The 13,053-nt window shown below is 45.5% G+C and overlaps 2 protein-coding genes and 1 non-coding gene across 17 annotated transcripts in view; 1 reads left to right on the forward strand and 2 right to left on the reverse strand.

Moving 5' to 3' along the window:
- Nucleotides 1-2,950, forward strand: part of BPTF (bromodomain PHD finger transcription factor) — a 52,593-nt gene extending 49,643 nt beyond the window's left edge. For 13 of the 15 annotated variants that reach the window (XM_056505706.1, XM_056505713.1, XM_056505718.1 and 10 more), the window contains one exon: nucleotides 955-2,950. In XM_056505706.1, the coding sequence (XP_056361681.1) occupies nucleotides 955-991 (37 nt within the window). In that variant the 3' untranslated portion in view covers nucleotides 992-2,950. Of the gene's footprint in view, nucleotides 1-219 lie in introns of all 15 variants that reach the window. The other 2 variants (XM_056505721.1, XM_056505708.1) reach the window with 2 other exon arrangements.
- A 1,840-nt stretch (nucleotides 2,951-4,790) lies between these two features.
- Nucleotides 4,791-11,173, reverse strand: C18H17orf58 (chromosome 18 C17orf58 homolog). Its single transcript, XM_056505737.1, has 5 exons — nucleotides 10,955-11,173; nucleotides 8,565-9,176; nucleotides 8,380-8,460; nucleotides 6,732-6,923; nucleotides 4,791-5,861 (listed from the first exon to the last, which is right to left on the reverse strand). Exons 1-5 carry the CDS (start codon nucleotides 11,004-11,006, stop codon nucleotides 5,674-5,676), a joined length of 1,125 nt encoding a protein of 374 aa, XP_056361712.1. The 5' UTR covers nucleotides 11,007-11,173; the 3' UTR covers nucleotides 4,791-5,673.
- A 1,518-nt stretch (nucleotides 11,174-12,691) lies between these two features.
- TRNAR-CCG (transfer RNA arginine (anticodon CCG)) lies at nucleotides 12,692-12,764 on the reverse strand. The gene has a single exon. It is a non-coding gene; the product is annotated as a tRNA-Arg (tRNA).
- Nucleotides 12,765-13,053: the final 289 nt, after the last annotated feature.

Genomic DNA, 13,053 nt, shown 5'->3' on the forward strand with positions numbered 1-13,053 from the left:
AGCGTTTCCCTTACATGGACATTCCTAAAAAAGGATGTGCATTTTTTTCCAGTTCAATACTGTAATAATGATTTTTGTCAGGTGTTTTTCAACCCATGTTTGTGTCACTGCCATTAGCTGGGTCCCCAGCACTCCCTGTGCTTGCCCACTGATTTCATTGCTGCATTTATTTATTATTGTTTTTCATTTATACCATCCGTCTTCTTTCTTTTCTTGCAGATTGTGATATCTTTAGTCTGAACTTTTTAACTGGAATCAGAACTGGATGTTGGGGTCACTTTATTGTACAATCCAATGACATTAAACAGCCCTAAAAGTCCAGATAATTTATCTAAAAAGTAAATGTTGTTTTTGTTGCCAGCAGTCACACTGGTGAACATAACTGTATTAACAAAAAACTGTTCCGTTCCTCAAATACTGTATTGAGAAAAAGGAAAAATTAATCATGGAAACCTTGTATTCTGTTGTTTTAGTTTAAGTCACTAATAAAACTGTGAATGTCAAAGAGGAGTTTTGCTGAACTCTGCTTAGGAAAAATGTGATTTTAACATGCCTGTTAAGTTTTTTTTTCTAGTAAGTTAATCCAAAGACTTATTGAATAAATTTAAGCAAAGTAGATCTTATTATAAATATTCACAACTAAAAATGTCTTTTTGCTTTCCTTTTGATGGACTACTATTATGTAAATATGTGAGTAAAACTGATTTCAGGCGTTTTGGAAAATCCCAGTGACACACTGCATTTTACAAGTACTGAAATATTTGTATTCTGGAGGAGAAAATGGGCTTAAAATTCAGAGCGAGAATCACTATTTTGTCTGAAGGGAAAAAAAATAAATGAAAGCAACATGGTGGTAATTCCCTCATTGTGATTTATTTTTGGCAACACCTTGCAGCAACTGTGTTCTCCAAACTGAAGAGTGCTTAATTCTTCACTTTCTTCTGTATTCTGCAGGTCCCATAACAACAAACTGCAGTCTACAGCTTCTTAGAGTTCAGCGTGTTAACCAAACACACGAGCAAGGATCTGGTTGTCTGACAATTTTTAATTAAGGAGCCAGATGTTTTTAGTCAGGTTATCCTGACAAGACTTGATGTAAACTGCGTTTTTATTGGTCACAACAGTCAAATAATATTCTTGGCTTATTTTGTCCAAAGGACAAAGAAATAAAAATCAGCAGCACCACTTTCTTGTCAAGATCAAATTGTTGTACTATTGTGGCAGAAGCAGGAAAACTTTGTTTTCTTGAAGGAGAGAGAGAAAGAAAGCAAGAAAAAAGATACAGTAAATGGGGTCATGATTAACTCCATGGAAATGCCACGTCTGTTCTTCAGTGAAGAAGCTGGTTTAAAGTCCACACAGAAAACTTTGACTGTATTTATTTATTGTTGCAAAAAAGACGCTTTTTTATTGCTGCCCTCATTTGTCAGCTAATTATTTTTTCTTATAAAATCCAGCCCCGGTTCCATGTAATCCATTCTGTATCTTAACATGATTCCTGTAGGTAAAAGTACAAGAAGACCTCTAGATGTCTTTTCTTTCTATGAAAGGAGCTGCTATGTACACATGTGCACACACACAGGACTGGGAATCAACAAGGAGTTTATCATTCATGGTAGATAAAAACAAGCTTGCATAAAAGTTGGGCTGAGTGGTCATGGACTACAGACTCTGTTGCCTTGAATATAACAAACAGTACAATTTGTCATTTACTCTGCACCAGACTGAACTGAGTAAAATCTATTTGAAGGTATCTTGTTTGTAAACATTTGTCAGATTCTAATTTTTTTTCTTTTGTATTAAAATTCAAAATATGGATGTATATGAAACAAAATAAATGGAGATCATTGTTCTCCCCACAGCCGTAGGTGTGTTTGAGTGTGTGCTGCCACGTGTGTGAGACACTTTGGGGGTCTGTGCAGGAGTGTAGGGAGTGCAAGGAGCAGGGTGGGAATGGCCAGGGAGCTCCAGCCCTGTTATCCCAATAGAGCATTCCCACAGTGGTGCCTGAAGGACTGTGAAGGGCAGGAGGTGTCTGGGAGGCGTCCCTGCCCCCCGGAGCTCAGTGATCTGTGCCAGTGCTCTGCCATGTGGAGTTCCACCTGTAATTGTATCCCCGGGAGCCTCCGGGGCTGCCTCGTGTTTCCTGTGGGAGCAGCGCTGCCCTGAGAGATGAACTGGAGCTCAAGAAGATGCAAATTGCAGATGAGGAGGCTTTTCTTTTTCTGTGTGTGACTGACTTCCTCTGGTACCTGTCTGTAGTTCCCAGCCCTGGTTTCTCTGCAGCTCCTCACCCAGCTGACCAGCTTTTGCACTAACTCACAGTCAGCTTCTGTTCTACAGTGGTCTGGGATTTACCTGATTTATGGATAAGCTCCTTTTGGGTTTAACCTCACACCTTGCTATGCAAGAACCTCCTCTGTTGTTTTTCTTAAAAAAGATGTTGCTACTGACCACCCTTTCTTACACTTCCAGCTCAGGTGTTCAGGTTCTTCTGGGGGGATTTTATCTACTAAAAACCTGTGTGTTTTTGTACATATAAACGTTGTCATTTAACCTATCTGTGAAAATTACTATTTGTTCAGTGTGGAAACAATAATCCATTTATGCTTCTGAAAGTCAAAGAAGAGTAGTTGCATTTAAGTTATGTTGTCCTTTGAAGTTAAAAAAAAAAAAAAAAATGCTGCACATTGTAAGCATTGTGTTTTAATGGGACAAGGAAAAATCTCACCTTTAACAGCACTGGGACATATCCTGCATCTCATCCCAATTTCTCAGCATTTCTGTACTATTTATTCATACCTAAATCCATATTGACATGATTTAAACCTTTCATACCTGTAGGCAATAGATTGCTGTTTTTAACAAATTGTGGCAAACTGAAGAGTACTTTTTTGTACCTTATAGAACACATCATCCTAGACAAATAAAGTAATGTGTTTGACATGGATTTGGTGGTGTTTCTAATGAAACATTGATAATGTTATTGGATATAGGTCTTGGCTTGGCCAGATCATATGTAACTGTGAATCAGGCTGAGAAGGGAAATAATCCATACATATAATTGAATGCTGCTGTTTAATCATCCAACCCAAACCATTTTGTGATTCCATGAGAGCCTCTTTCATTGTGTTCAGTTGCCATTAGGCAGGTCAAGGTACTTCTCTGGATTTAGTAGTGGTGATGTTTTATAGTTAAATGGTGTTACAGGAAATAAATCACTTGTAATTAATCCCCAGCTGCCATCAAGCATAAAGTTCATAAGGTTTGTGATCTCTGCTCAGTCCTTGGCTTTTTTGTGTTTTATACATTATTGCAACCGTTGTTTTGAAATGGTCATATGTTGTAAGATATTGATAATGTGACCTGTGCCAGTTTGATTTTCCTTTTCTATCTCCTCAGATTTGAAGCCATTGTCCTCAACCTCAGTTTAGTTCATGCAGAAGTTAATGGAGATTTAAAGTACAGTCAGAAGTTGGATTTATCCTAAAGCCTTGAGTAAACCCCTGGACAGATGGGATGAGAACAGTTATTCCTTTATACCAAGATTTCTGTGTGGTGGCAGCAGGATTTTCCATACTTATCCTGCTGGAAAGGAAATTATTGACTGTGAGGTACCGAAATTACCGTGGCAGCTGTTGAACATGAGTGCCATCCAGTTCCCAGTGTGGTTATTGCTGGGAGGGTTTTGGAATAGCGAGTGCACGACTGGAAATCCTGTCAGTCTAGGAATTGTTCAGGAGGATTGTTTAGTATGTGATGAGCCTGGTGACAACAGTGCTGCTCATGCTCCAGCCCTGTCTCAGTGAGGTTGTGACACAGAGGGATTTGTTGGGAGCATTTTAAGGAGGGTCCGTCCAATCAAGAAGGGAAAGGTAAGAGGACTTGGTAGCACAGGAGGAGAACATGGGATAAATGGCTTTTCAGGCTCCCAGAGCAACATCTGTATCCCACTGTTTTGTGTCAGTTACGGGCACTGAACTCGGGCTTGGGATGTCCTTAGCCCTGGTGTCCTGTGCTTGTGTCTTCCCAGAGGCAGCACAGGGAAGTTTGTGCTGCGTTTGTACACACACTCCCCTGGGCTGGAGCAGGATAACGGGAATGGGGCTGGGCTGCTGCTCTGGCCTGGAGGAGTTGCTGGACTTCCCCTGAAAATAGAAACAAAGAAACTCAAGATGCACATGTAACCCTTCCTCCTTCTGTCCCTCCCAGTCGCTCTGGAGCTTTGATTCATTGCCAGAACAGTCCTTCTGCCAAATCAAAACCCCCTCAGATTTTCTCAGGAAAATTCCATCAATCCATTCTGTGCTCCATGCAAAGTCTTTCACATACCAAGAGTGAGACATGGTACTTTTTAGGTAGACTCATACTATGAGTAAATTTCTATCCTCCAGTGAGAGCCTTTTGGGTCCCAAATATGGGATGTTTGGTCTTGATATTTGGCTCCATATCAAGAAATACTTGATGCAGCATAGCCTATCCCATCCCCTGCTCCATGGCTTTCCAGTGACACTAAATGAAGCTGCAGAGATGTGTGACAAGTACAGTGTGTCAGAACCACCTCATTTCAAAACACAAAATGCTTCTACAGAAGCAACTGCTTCCTGTGGCAGGTCACATCATATCACTGTGTATGTGGGGTTTTAAGCTGTACTGCATTTTAAAAATTTCTTAATATAAATATGTATCAAATCCTCAGCCAACTTGTCACACAATGAGGTACCTTTGTGTGACATCATTGCAATAAGCTTTTTGGGTTTTCCAGAACCCAGGAGACATTGAAAGCAGAACCTCATGAGCATTTTATTAGTTTCTTTTACAGGTTTATTATCTGCGAATATTGACTGGGAACAACAAACATCTCAATTTCACCACATTAAAGGTAATAAAATATTGTCTTTTTGATTTAAAAAGTAACTTTACTCTTGTGCAAGTACAAGCTTGGCAATATTTCTCTTGGGGAATGGCATTCAGCACAGCTCTGGGATGAAGTGCCCAGGCACACCCAGTGTGTGCAGCCCATGCTTATTTTGCATTCCCTGTGCTGTCACTTGTAAACACAACTGGGCATTTGTGTTTTTCAGTTCTTGATTTTCTTGCAGTCAGTGTGTCCATATACTCAAATTACTACACTCTATTCTTCATACTTTGTGTGAACATCCAGCTCTGCTGGAAGAATGGTGTAATTTTCAGAAATACCATGGACACGGTTGAGGGGACAAAAATAATATAAATGGTACTTAGTGGTGTTGGTTTCTCTGAAATCAAATGCATGTGATACTTTAGGCAGAACTGTGAAAGCACAGTGAGCATCCTGTGTAGATAAAGCTGTGGTATCATCTGTGTTCAAAGTGAAGGGTTCAAAGTGCAGTTGTTGTGTACTAAGGACGAAGCTCCAGAATTTTGCATTACAGATTATTCGGGGCACTTCAGCAGGGAAAGCAACAATAACCTGTGTTTCTGAAAGCAGCTGGAGCAAATTCACAGCCAGTTACCATTCCCTAGACTGACTTCTGTGCTGAACCTCACCAGGGGCGCCTGCTTGAGGCACCCCGTGTTTGCTAAAGCACAGAAGTGTTGGATCGCGGTTCTGGAGGGAGCTCTGCCCGTGCCCAGCTGTGCTCTGAGGGTGGATCCCACTGCTCCCACATCCTGCACGGAGCTCCTGGAGCCTTATGGACACTTGGAGCGCGCTGCCCTCACCCTGAGATCCCTTTTCCTGTTGAATCTCCTCACGTAGCTGCTGCTGCTCCCGACCCAGCCGTCCCCTGGCCGCAGCCGCCCGCGCAGGGCTGGCAGCAGCTCAGCGGGCACCTGCCGGCGCTTGTGGTAGATGTGCCCCATCACGATGGACCTGCTGCCTGCAACAGCAACACAAACAAACAGGGCCCATCAGGATGGACCTGCTGCCTGCAACAGCAACACAAACAAACCGGGCCCATCAGGATGGACCTGCTGCCTGCAACAGCAACACAAACAAACAGGGCCCATCAGGATGGACCTGCTGCCTGCAACAGCAACACAAACAGGGCCCATCAGGATGGACCTGCTGCCTGCAACAGCAACACAAACAAACAGGGCCCATCAGGATGGACCTGCTGCCTGCAACAGCAATACAAACAAACAGGGCCCATCAGGATGGACCTGCTGCCTGCAACAGCAAAACAAACAGGGCTCATCAGGATGGACCTGCTGCCTGCAACAGCAAAACAAAGCAAACAGGGCTGCTGAGCCACAGGGAATGAACAGGGGGTCACTCTGAGGGCACAGGGTTGGGAACAGATGTGAAGTTGTGCCCATGGAAACATCCTGAACATGGGGCACCCTGAGCTCTGCTGGGACCTGGGGTTGGTGCTGGCATGGAAATGATGAATTACTGTTGGGGGAAATGCTGGTATTTGATAAACTTGCACTTAAAAGGAAAACTGAATGATTTACAAAGACACCAGCTTAAGCTCTTGCTTATGTTGTTTTAGGAATCCTGAAAACTTGCCATCATTTTGCAACTGGACAGAATTAAGAAAGAGCTGCGCTGGTACCTGACTACTTCATGCAGCTGGTTCTCTTATGAAAGTTTTGAGAAACTTGGAAGGAAAAAAGGCCCCAGCTTTGAGTAAATACTTTTCTTCCAAATTTTCCCAACAACCAGCCTAAGCCTATTAAAGTAGGGCAGGCTAAGATTGCAGTGCATGCAGGGGAATAGCAGAATGGATTTAGCTGGAATGATTTACCAAGTTTAAATTCTGGACACGGTTTACTGCAGTTTGAAGTATCCACAACCAGGATGTGAACTCGGAAGAAGGAGGCGTCAGGAGTGACGTACAGGCGACTCATCTTGTACAATCCATCACTGTCTACCAACAGGGTAATCCACTGGACTCCATTCCCCAGGCTTTCCAGGTTATAAACAATTCCATTCACTGCTGTTTTAAGGGAGAGGGGAAAAAAGGATCAGATTTTATATCGTGGCAATTTTCAGGGTATGTGTGAAGGATGCCATTTAAAATGCTGTAAAGGAAGTGTCAGCAGGAATCCTTTGGCTCAGGAGTGGGCAGTAGGAATTGCTTCAAATAATCACATCTGGTGAGGTCATTGCCTGAAGTTTTGCTGCTTTGCAAACCTTGTGCTTTACAGGTGTTTCTTATGGAAGAAAACAATGGGTTTAGCACTATTTTCTATCCAAAAAGTGGGCATATATACCTAACAAAGTAAAATTTTCAAATTTAAAACTTCCCAATGAAGTACAAAGCCAAGCTGGTAATGAAACACTTTGGCTTTTGAAATAAAAGGCCCTTATTATACCAAGAGACAAGGGCACCAAGCAGGTTGTATTGGGAGCTCAGACAAACACTTAATGCTGTTCTCCCAGTTTCTGGCTCTGGCAAGTGTTGAGCTGAGTGCAGGGATGGGAAAACAGCAAAATGTTAGTGGGGCTACTGCACCTGGTGTTACACCTGCCTCAAGGGAAGAATTCTGATTCAGTCATTTATTCTTTTATCTGCACTGTAAATATAAAGAAAGGGAAAGTTCTCTCTGATCGCTGCTGTGGAACCTTGGCTCATCTGTTGCTCAGACTTTTTCCTACCTGTCCTTTCAATTTAGGATCATAGCTGTTGGTTAAGGGCTAAAACACACAGAGGTCAGGTTGCTGTGAAGCCCATGTGGGACAGGAATGTGTGAGAGTGGTAAAAACCAAGGCAGGACAGCATTTGTAAAAAGCACTTCCTGGCTTCTCCATTTAGAGAAAACAGATGTCTCCTAACGTGTTTATGTTCTACAAATGGAAACATCTGTTACCACTGGGCTTGTATTTTCCTTATCTCTTAAAATACTGTGAGAAAAAGTTGGTATCTGTTTCACAAGTCTGTAAGCACAAGGCAGGGTTTCAGTCAGAAAATGTTTGTTCTTAAACAGTCTTAAACAAAAATATCAGGCTGTTTCCTGCCACCTTTAGTTATATCAATATGAACACAAAGACTAAAGACACTGAATCCTAAGAAACTTCAAGAAGAATCCTCTCTAGAGAGAGGATCACAGTCCTAGTTCTGTTTGGTTTACCACTTTAATTTCAAACTTCAATCTCCAAAATCAAACTTGCTCTAAACAGTAAGAGAGAAATAACCCAGCTGAAATGCTTAATCTGAGAGTATCTAAAATAATTGTTTCTTTTCAGTTCCATTGACCAGTCCCAAGGACACTGTTCCTCCAGAGGAAACAGAAAAAAGCCCAAGGTAGGGAAAGGGTAATGCAAGTATGTTTATGAAGAGCTGTGATGGGTCCTTTTTGAATACTTGGTAATTACTTAGCATACTTACCGTATCTTAATCACAGTATTTTAAAAGTAGAAGTGACAAGTGGACCGAAGGTCTTACCACCTACCAAACTCGCTGGCACAGAAAGCTTCCACTTCATCCCACTCCTTCCTGCACTCGCTCAGACACAGCTTCTCCTTGTCAGCATCTGCAACAAGAACACAGCCTGAGGGACAGACATAGCCCCTTTGGGGAGCTCTCATCCCATTTGCACTGAAAGCCTTTGGGAAGCTCTGGCAGCCTGTCCCTTACCTTTCCTCAGCACCCCCAGGTCCGTGGGGCTGGGTGACCAGCGGTTGGTGACCCAGGAGGGTTTGGGGATCCTGGTGAAGGGCTCGGGCTGTTTGTAGGGAATTGCCTTCCCTGGTCGGTTGAAGTGGTGCAGCGTGTTGGGCTCATTTGACTCCAGTGTTGCAGAGCCTGGAAAAGGCTGAGGTTCCAGCAGGGATGTGCCCTGTGGGTGGGAGGGGAGGGCACGAGCCCACAGGCTGTTGGCAGCCTTGGCCAGCCGCCGGTCCGTGTGCTGCCTGTTGGCCTGGCCCGGGTCCAGCACGGTGGGAGAATCCCCCTGGGCCGGGCTGTGCAGGGGCAGCACCCCTCTGTGCTGTGCCAGCTGCTTCCTCAGCCCTGTGCTGTTTTCCAGGGAAGGCTCCCCGCGTTTCTTCTTGTCAGAGTTGAGAGAGGGGATTCCCGGGGGCTTTGGCTGCTGCAGGAGGGCGGGAGGCATCCCCAGGAGCCCGGGATTCCCGCTGGCACTGCCCGTGCCCCGAGCTGGCACTTTCATCTGAACATCAGCAGCAGCTGCTGAGCTAAAAACATCTTTGCTGAGAGCCAGGCTGGGTTTCTCAGCATAGGGCAGGGATCCTACAGGCAAAAAACCAGAAAGAGAATCAATGTTTTAAATCTTTTTTTCCAACTGCTTCAGAATAGGAAGATTTGAGGCTCTAATCTATAAGTTAGACCTTCAACAATAAGACAAAAAAGTAATAAATAGCTCAATAGATTAAGCATCCATCCCATCTCAATAGATGAAGCACAGTAGAGCTCCTCATTCCTCTACTCAGATATTGAAGGTTCAGTACAGGGGATGCAGCTGTGCGAGCAAAACAGGAGATTTGCATTTTTACATTATTATTGTTGCAAATTAAAAACAAACCCTTTTCTCAAACCCCTGAATCTCCAGGGAGCATCTGAGGAAACAAGGTTCATGCTGCCATTTGGGATGCTTGTTTAAAAGACCATGACAGCAGAACTATTTGGTTTTCCCATCCATGGGATGCCTGTTGATAATGTCATCCAGACTCTTCAGGGGCTTTGGATGCTACTGGAAAGGTATTTATCCACACTTTTGAATCTCTCACTGGAGCATATAGTAGCAGTAATTAGACTAGTGCTGCAGAGTAACAATTATTTCAAGGCTTTGCTTAATTTGAGAGAACATGGGTTGAGAAAGAGAGGAAGTGTCTGGAAATCCAGGGTAAAAATAAATTAATGCACTGTTCACACGAGCTGGGGAGTCACCCACACTTTCATTTATACCTTCACCTTGTTCTCTTGAATCTCACAAAGCCTGGCAGGAGAGAAATTTCCCCTGGCAGTCCGTTTTCCTTTTCCTTTAGCCCTTCCCTGCATGCCTGCAGTGAGCCAGCAGAGTTTTCACAGAGCTCACCCACACACAGCCTCTGTCTGGTGTTCGTGGCCGTAGTTATTCTGTGTAGGAGGCTGATCCCAGCTCCTTGTGTGAAAAGAGAGATTTGACATACACAGATGAGCAACGTCCTGGTTTATCTCCTATAACTGACTCAGCTGCTGACCTTGCCACTTCTCCCCCTGTGCTCTCACCAGCTGCTGTCATGGGAAAGATTCCCTGATATTTGGGCTGGCCACACGTAAAGTCAAAAGAATGTCCATGGAGAGAGGGGTGGAAGAAGTCCAAGCTGCCAAAAGCAGCAGGCAAGGGGGGTTTGGAGATGGTTCCGTGTGGAGCTGTGCCCTCTGAACAGGTGTCTCAGACTGGGGTGTGTAAACAAACTCTTCTACCACTTCATTACACCTCCTCAGTCATGGATTGTATCAAGAAATAGTTCATTTTTCTCTACTCAATCTGTTCAGGACCTTGGGGTTCCTCCTCCTGTACCAGCATATTCTGCCTAGTTGTTGCAACCTAAGAAATATGACTGCAACATAACCAAATCCCAGTGGAAAAGATGTAAATGCTATTTCTGTTCTGTCAGTGAGGCACTAAAACTGAAATAAATCCACTCAGGACAGCTTGCTGCAGGCACATTGAACATGTTAAAGTCAGTTAGGCACCTGGAGCTACAGGTGAAGGGGACTAAAAGAGAAAGGTCACATAGAAATTATAAACATTCCAGATGCAGAAACAAATCCAGCTTCACCTGCCACTAGTGGCTGGCAGGACAGAGCACCAGCTCCCTGCCTGCTTCTGCCAGGTGTTCTTAATTCTTCCCAATGCTGGCAAATTAAATATTGCAATTTACATTCCCATCCCACAAACAAGTTGAAATGTTTCTGTCTTTTGCCCTTACCTGCTGAAAAGGCTACAGGCTGGGTTGTCTTTAGCCTCCCCTGATTCCCAAGGCAGATGTGCCCCAGTCCCACTCTGAAGGTAACAGACTTACCAGAAGATGATCTAATGACAAAGCAGAGGAGCCAGAACACTTGGGTTGTCATTTTGAAGTAAAGATTTTCCAGACTCAAAATGAACTGGAGTCTTTTATGCCCTTCCCCCGATTCATGCTAATGAGAGGCAGCCTGAGGGGAAACGGGAATCAGTGCTGGACAACCCACTGGAGCAGCACCAAGCTGCTGCCTCCACCAGCCCTGCCTGCGGGGAACGTGCTCCTTCCCATCGGGAACAGCCCCCTGGCTGCATCACCTGTGTCCTGGGAATAACACACCCACACTGCTTTGGGCAGCACATTTTTATTTTGGGGGAAATCTTGCCCTCCTGTGGCACTCTGTAAGGAAAAAACATGGGGAACAAGCCTGGTTTTCCTGGCTGTGGAGAACTGGAGGGGACTGGGAGAGGCTGGAACACTCCCTGGGATGCAGGGTCTGAAAAGGATGTGCATGACAATGGAACGTGTTTGGGGATTTCTGGCCACCTCCAGTGACGCAGCTGCTAATCTCTTTTAGTTTCAGGAACCAGTTTCGGTGATTCTTTTCAGACTGCAAAATGCAGTAGTGACTGTCCAGTGCAAGGGAAAGCTCTGCTGATCCCACACAGCTTTATTTTTAAATCTCTCTTTGCCATCATGAAAAACACTGCAAATTTTCACACACCAAGCCAACCCTGATTTGGATTACTGAATTAAGAAGGCTTATTTCTGAGTGACCTTATTGCTACACAAGATTTCCATTGTGACAGTTTAACTCACCAGCTGCTGCCGGGTGCTGTGGAAGCTGCTCACAACTTTAAGGGATAATCAACAACTTAAAAACTGCATAAAGGCACGAAAACCCACCCTTGACAGAAAATCTAATCCTCAGCAATGCCTGTGGCATGGGATTCTCTGTTGCTTAGTTTAAGCACTTTGTTTTGTCCTGCCTTAATTAAGCATTTCAATAGGATTCCCAAAAGCTCAGGGCTTTGGCTCCAGCAGCGATGGGTGAAGGAAGATACAGAAAATTCACCAGAATAGTGTGGAAAATAAGTGACATTTCACCACATCTATTACTCAAGGAGTTACATTTCTACTGCAGCACTTACTAATCCTTGTTTTCCTCTGTTATTTGAAACATCTTAATTCCAAAACTATCCCAAGATAGCAATTAAGGGAATAGGAATGTAAACTGAGGGTGAGGGAGAGGAGGGCTCCTCCTACATTGCTTTGGTGACCAGTAGGTACCTGCAGCAAGCAGAAGCTGGAGTGTGAGTGCTAGTACTGGGAATGGATGGATGGATGGACGGAATGACGGACACACATGTAGAGCATGCCGCAGACCTGTATTCCAAGGATTTTCCTGTTGAATTAGCTGGTGGTGCAATTCAACCCTCATTCATTCAGGGCTGTGTCTGCAGCTTCCCGAGACTCTCTACCTGGACAGGATCTCCATTAAGAGCACGGTAGTGGCGTTTGGATTATTTCCAGCATTCCAGCGGCACCGGAATGCTCGAGGAGGAGGAAAAGCTTTCCCAGCGGGGGTGGGCAGAACACGGACCGACAGCGCCGTGCCCGGTGTCTCCCGGCTGCGGCTCTCCCGGACACCGGGAGGGGAGCGTGACCCACCCGCTCGATCCCTGCGGCGGGACGCGGCGCCGGGGCAGCGCAGGAACTCGGGGCCGGAAGCGGTAAAAGATTCGGGGGTCCCGGGCAGCGGAGACCCCGCGGAGCCGCCACAAAACGAGCGCGGCACGACCCAGATGGGACTCGAACCCACAATCCCCAGCTCCGGAGGCTGATGCCTTATCCATTAGGCCACTGGGTCACCCAGCGGAGCTTGCGCGCACCGCCTGGTAAGAGCTCCGCCCGGCAGCCCCGGCCCCGCCCCCCGTGGGCCGTCACTTTCTCCCCGCTCGAGGAGAGCAGGCCCCGCCCCTCCATGGTCGCACACCATTGGTGGCGGTGCCCCCAGGCCCCGCCCCGCAGCGCGTGCCCGCGGCCCCGCCCGCGCCTCACAGTGGGTTCCCGCCCTCTATGTCAGAGGCGCGCGCGGCCGCTCCGCTGTCCCGGGGATCACTCGGCCGCCGCCGCCCTCCTTTCCCGCGTCTTTAAAC

Source organism: Oenanthe melanoleuca, chromosome 18, assembly GCF_029582105.1.
Source record: "Oenanthe melanoleuca isolate GR-GAL-2019-014 chromosome 18, OMel1.0, whole genome shotgun sequence".
Taxonomy (NCBI): Eukaryota; Metazoa; Chordata; class Aves; order Passeriformes; family Muscicapidae; genus Oenanthe; species Oenanthe melanoleuca.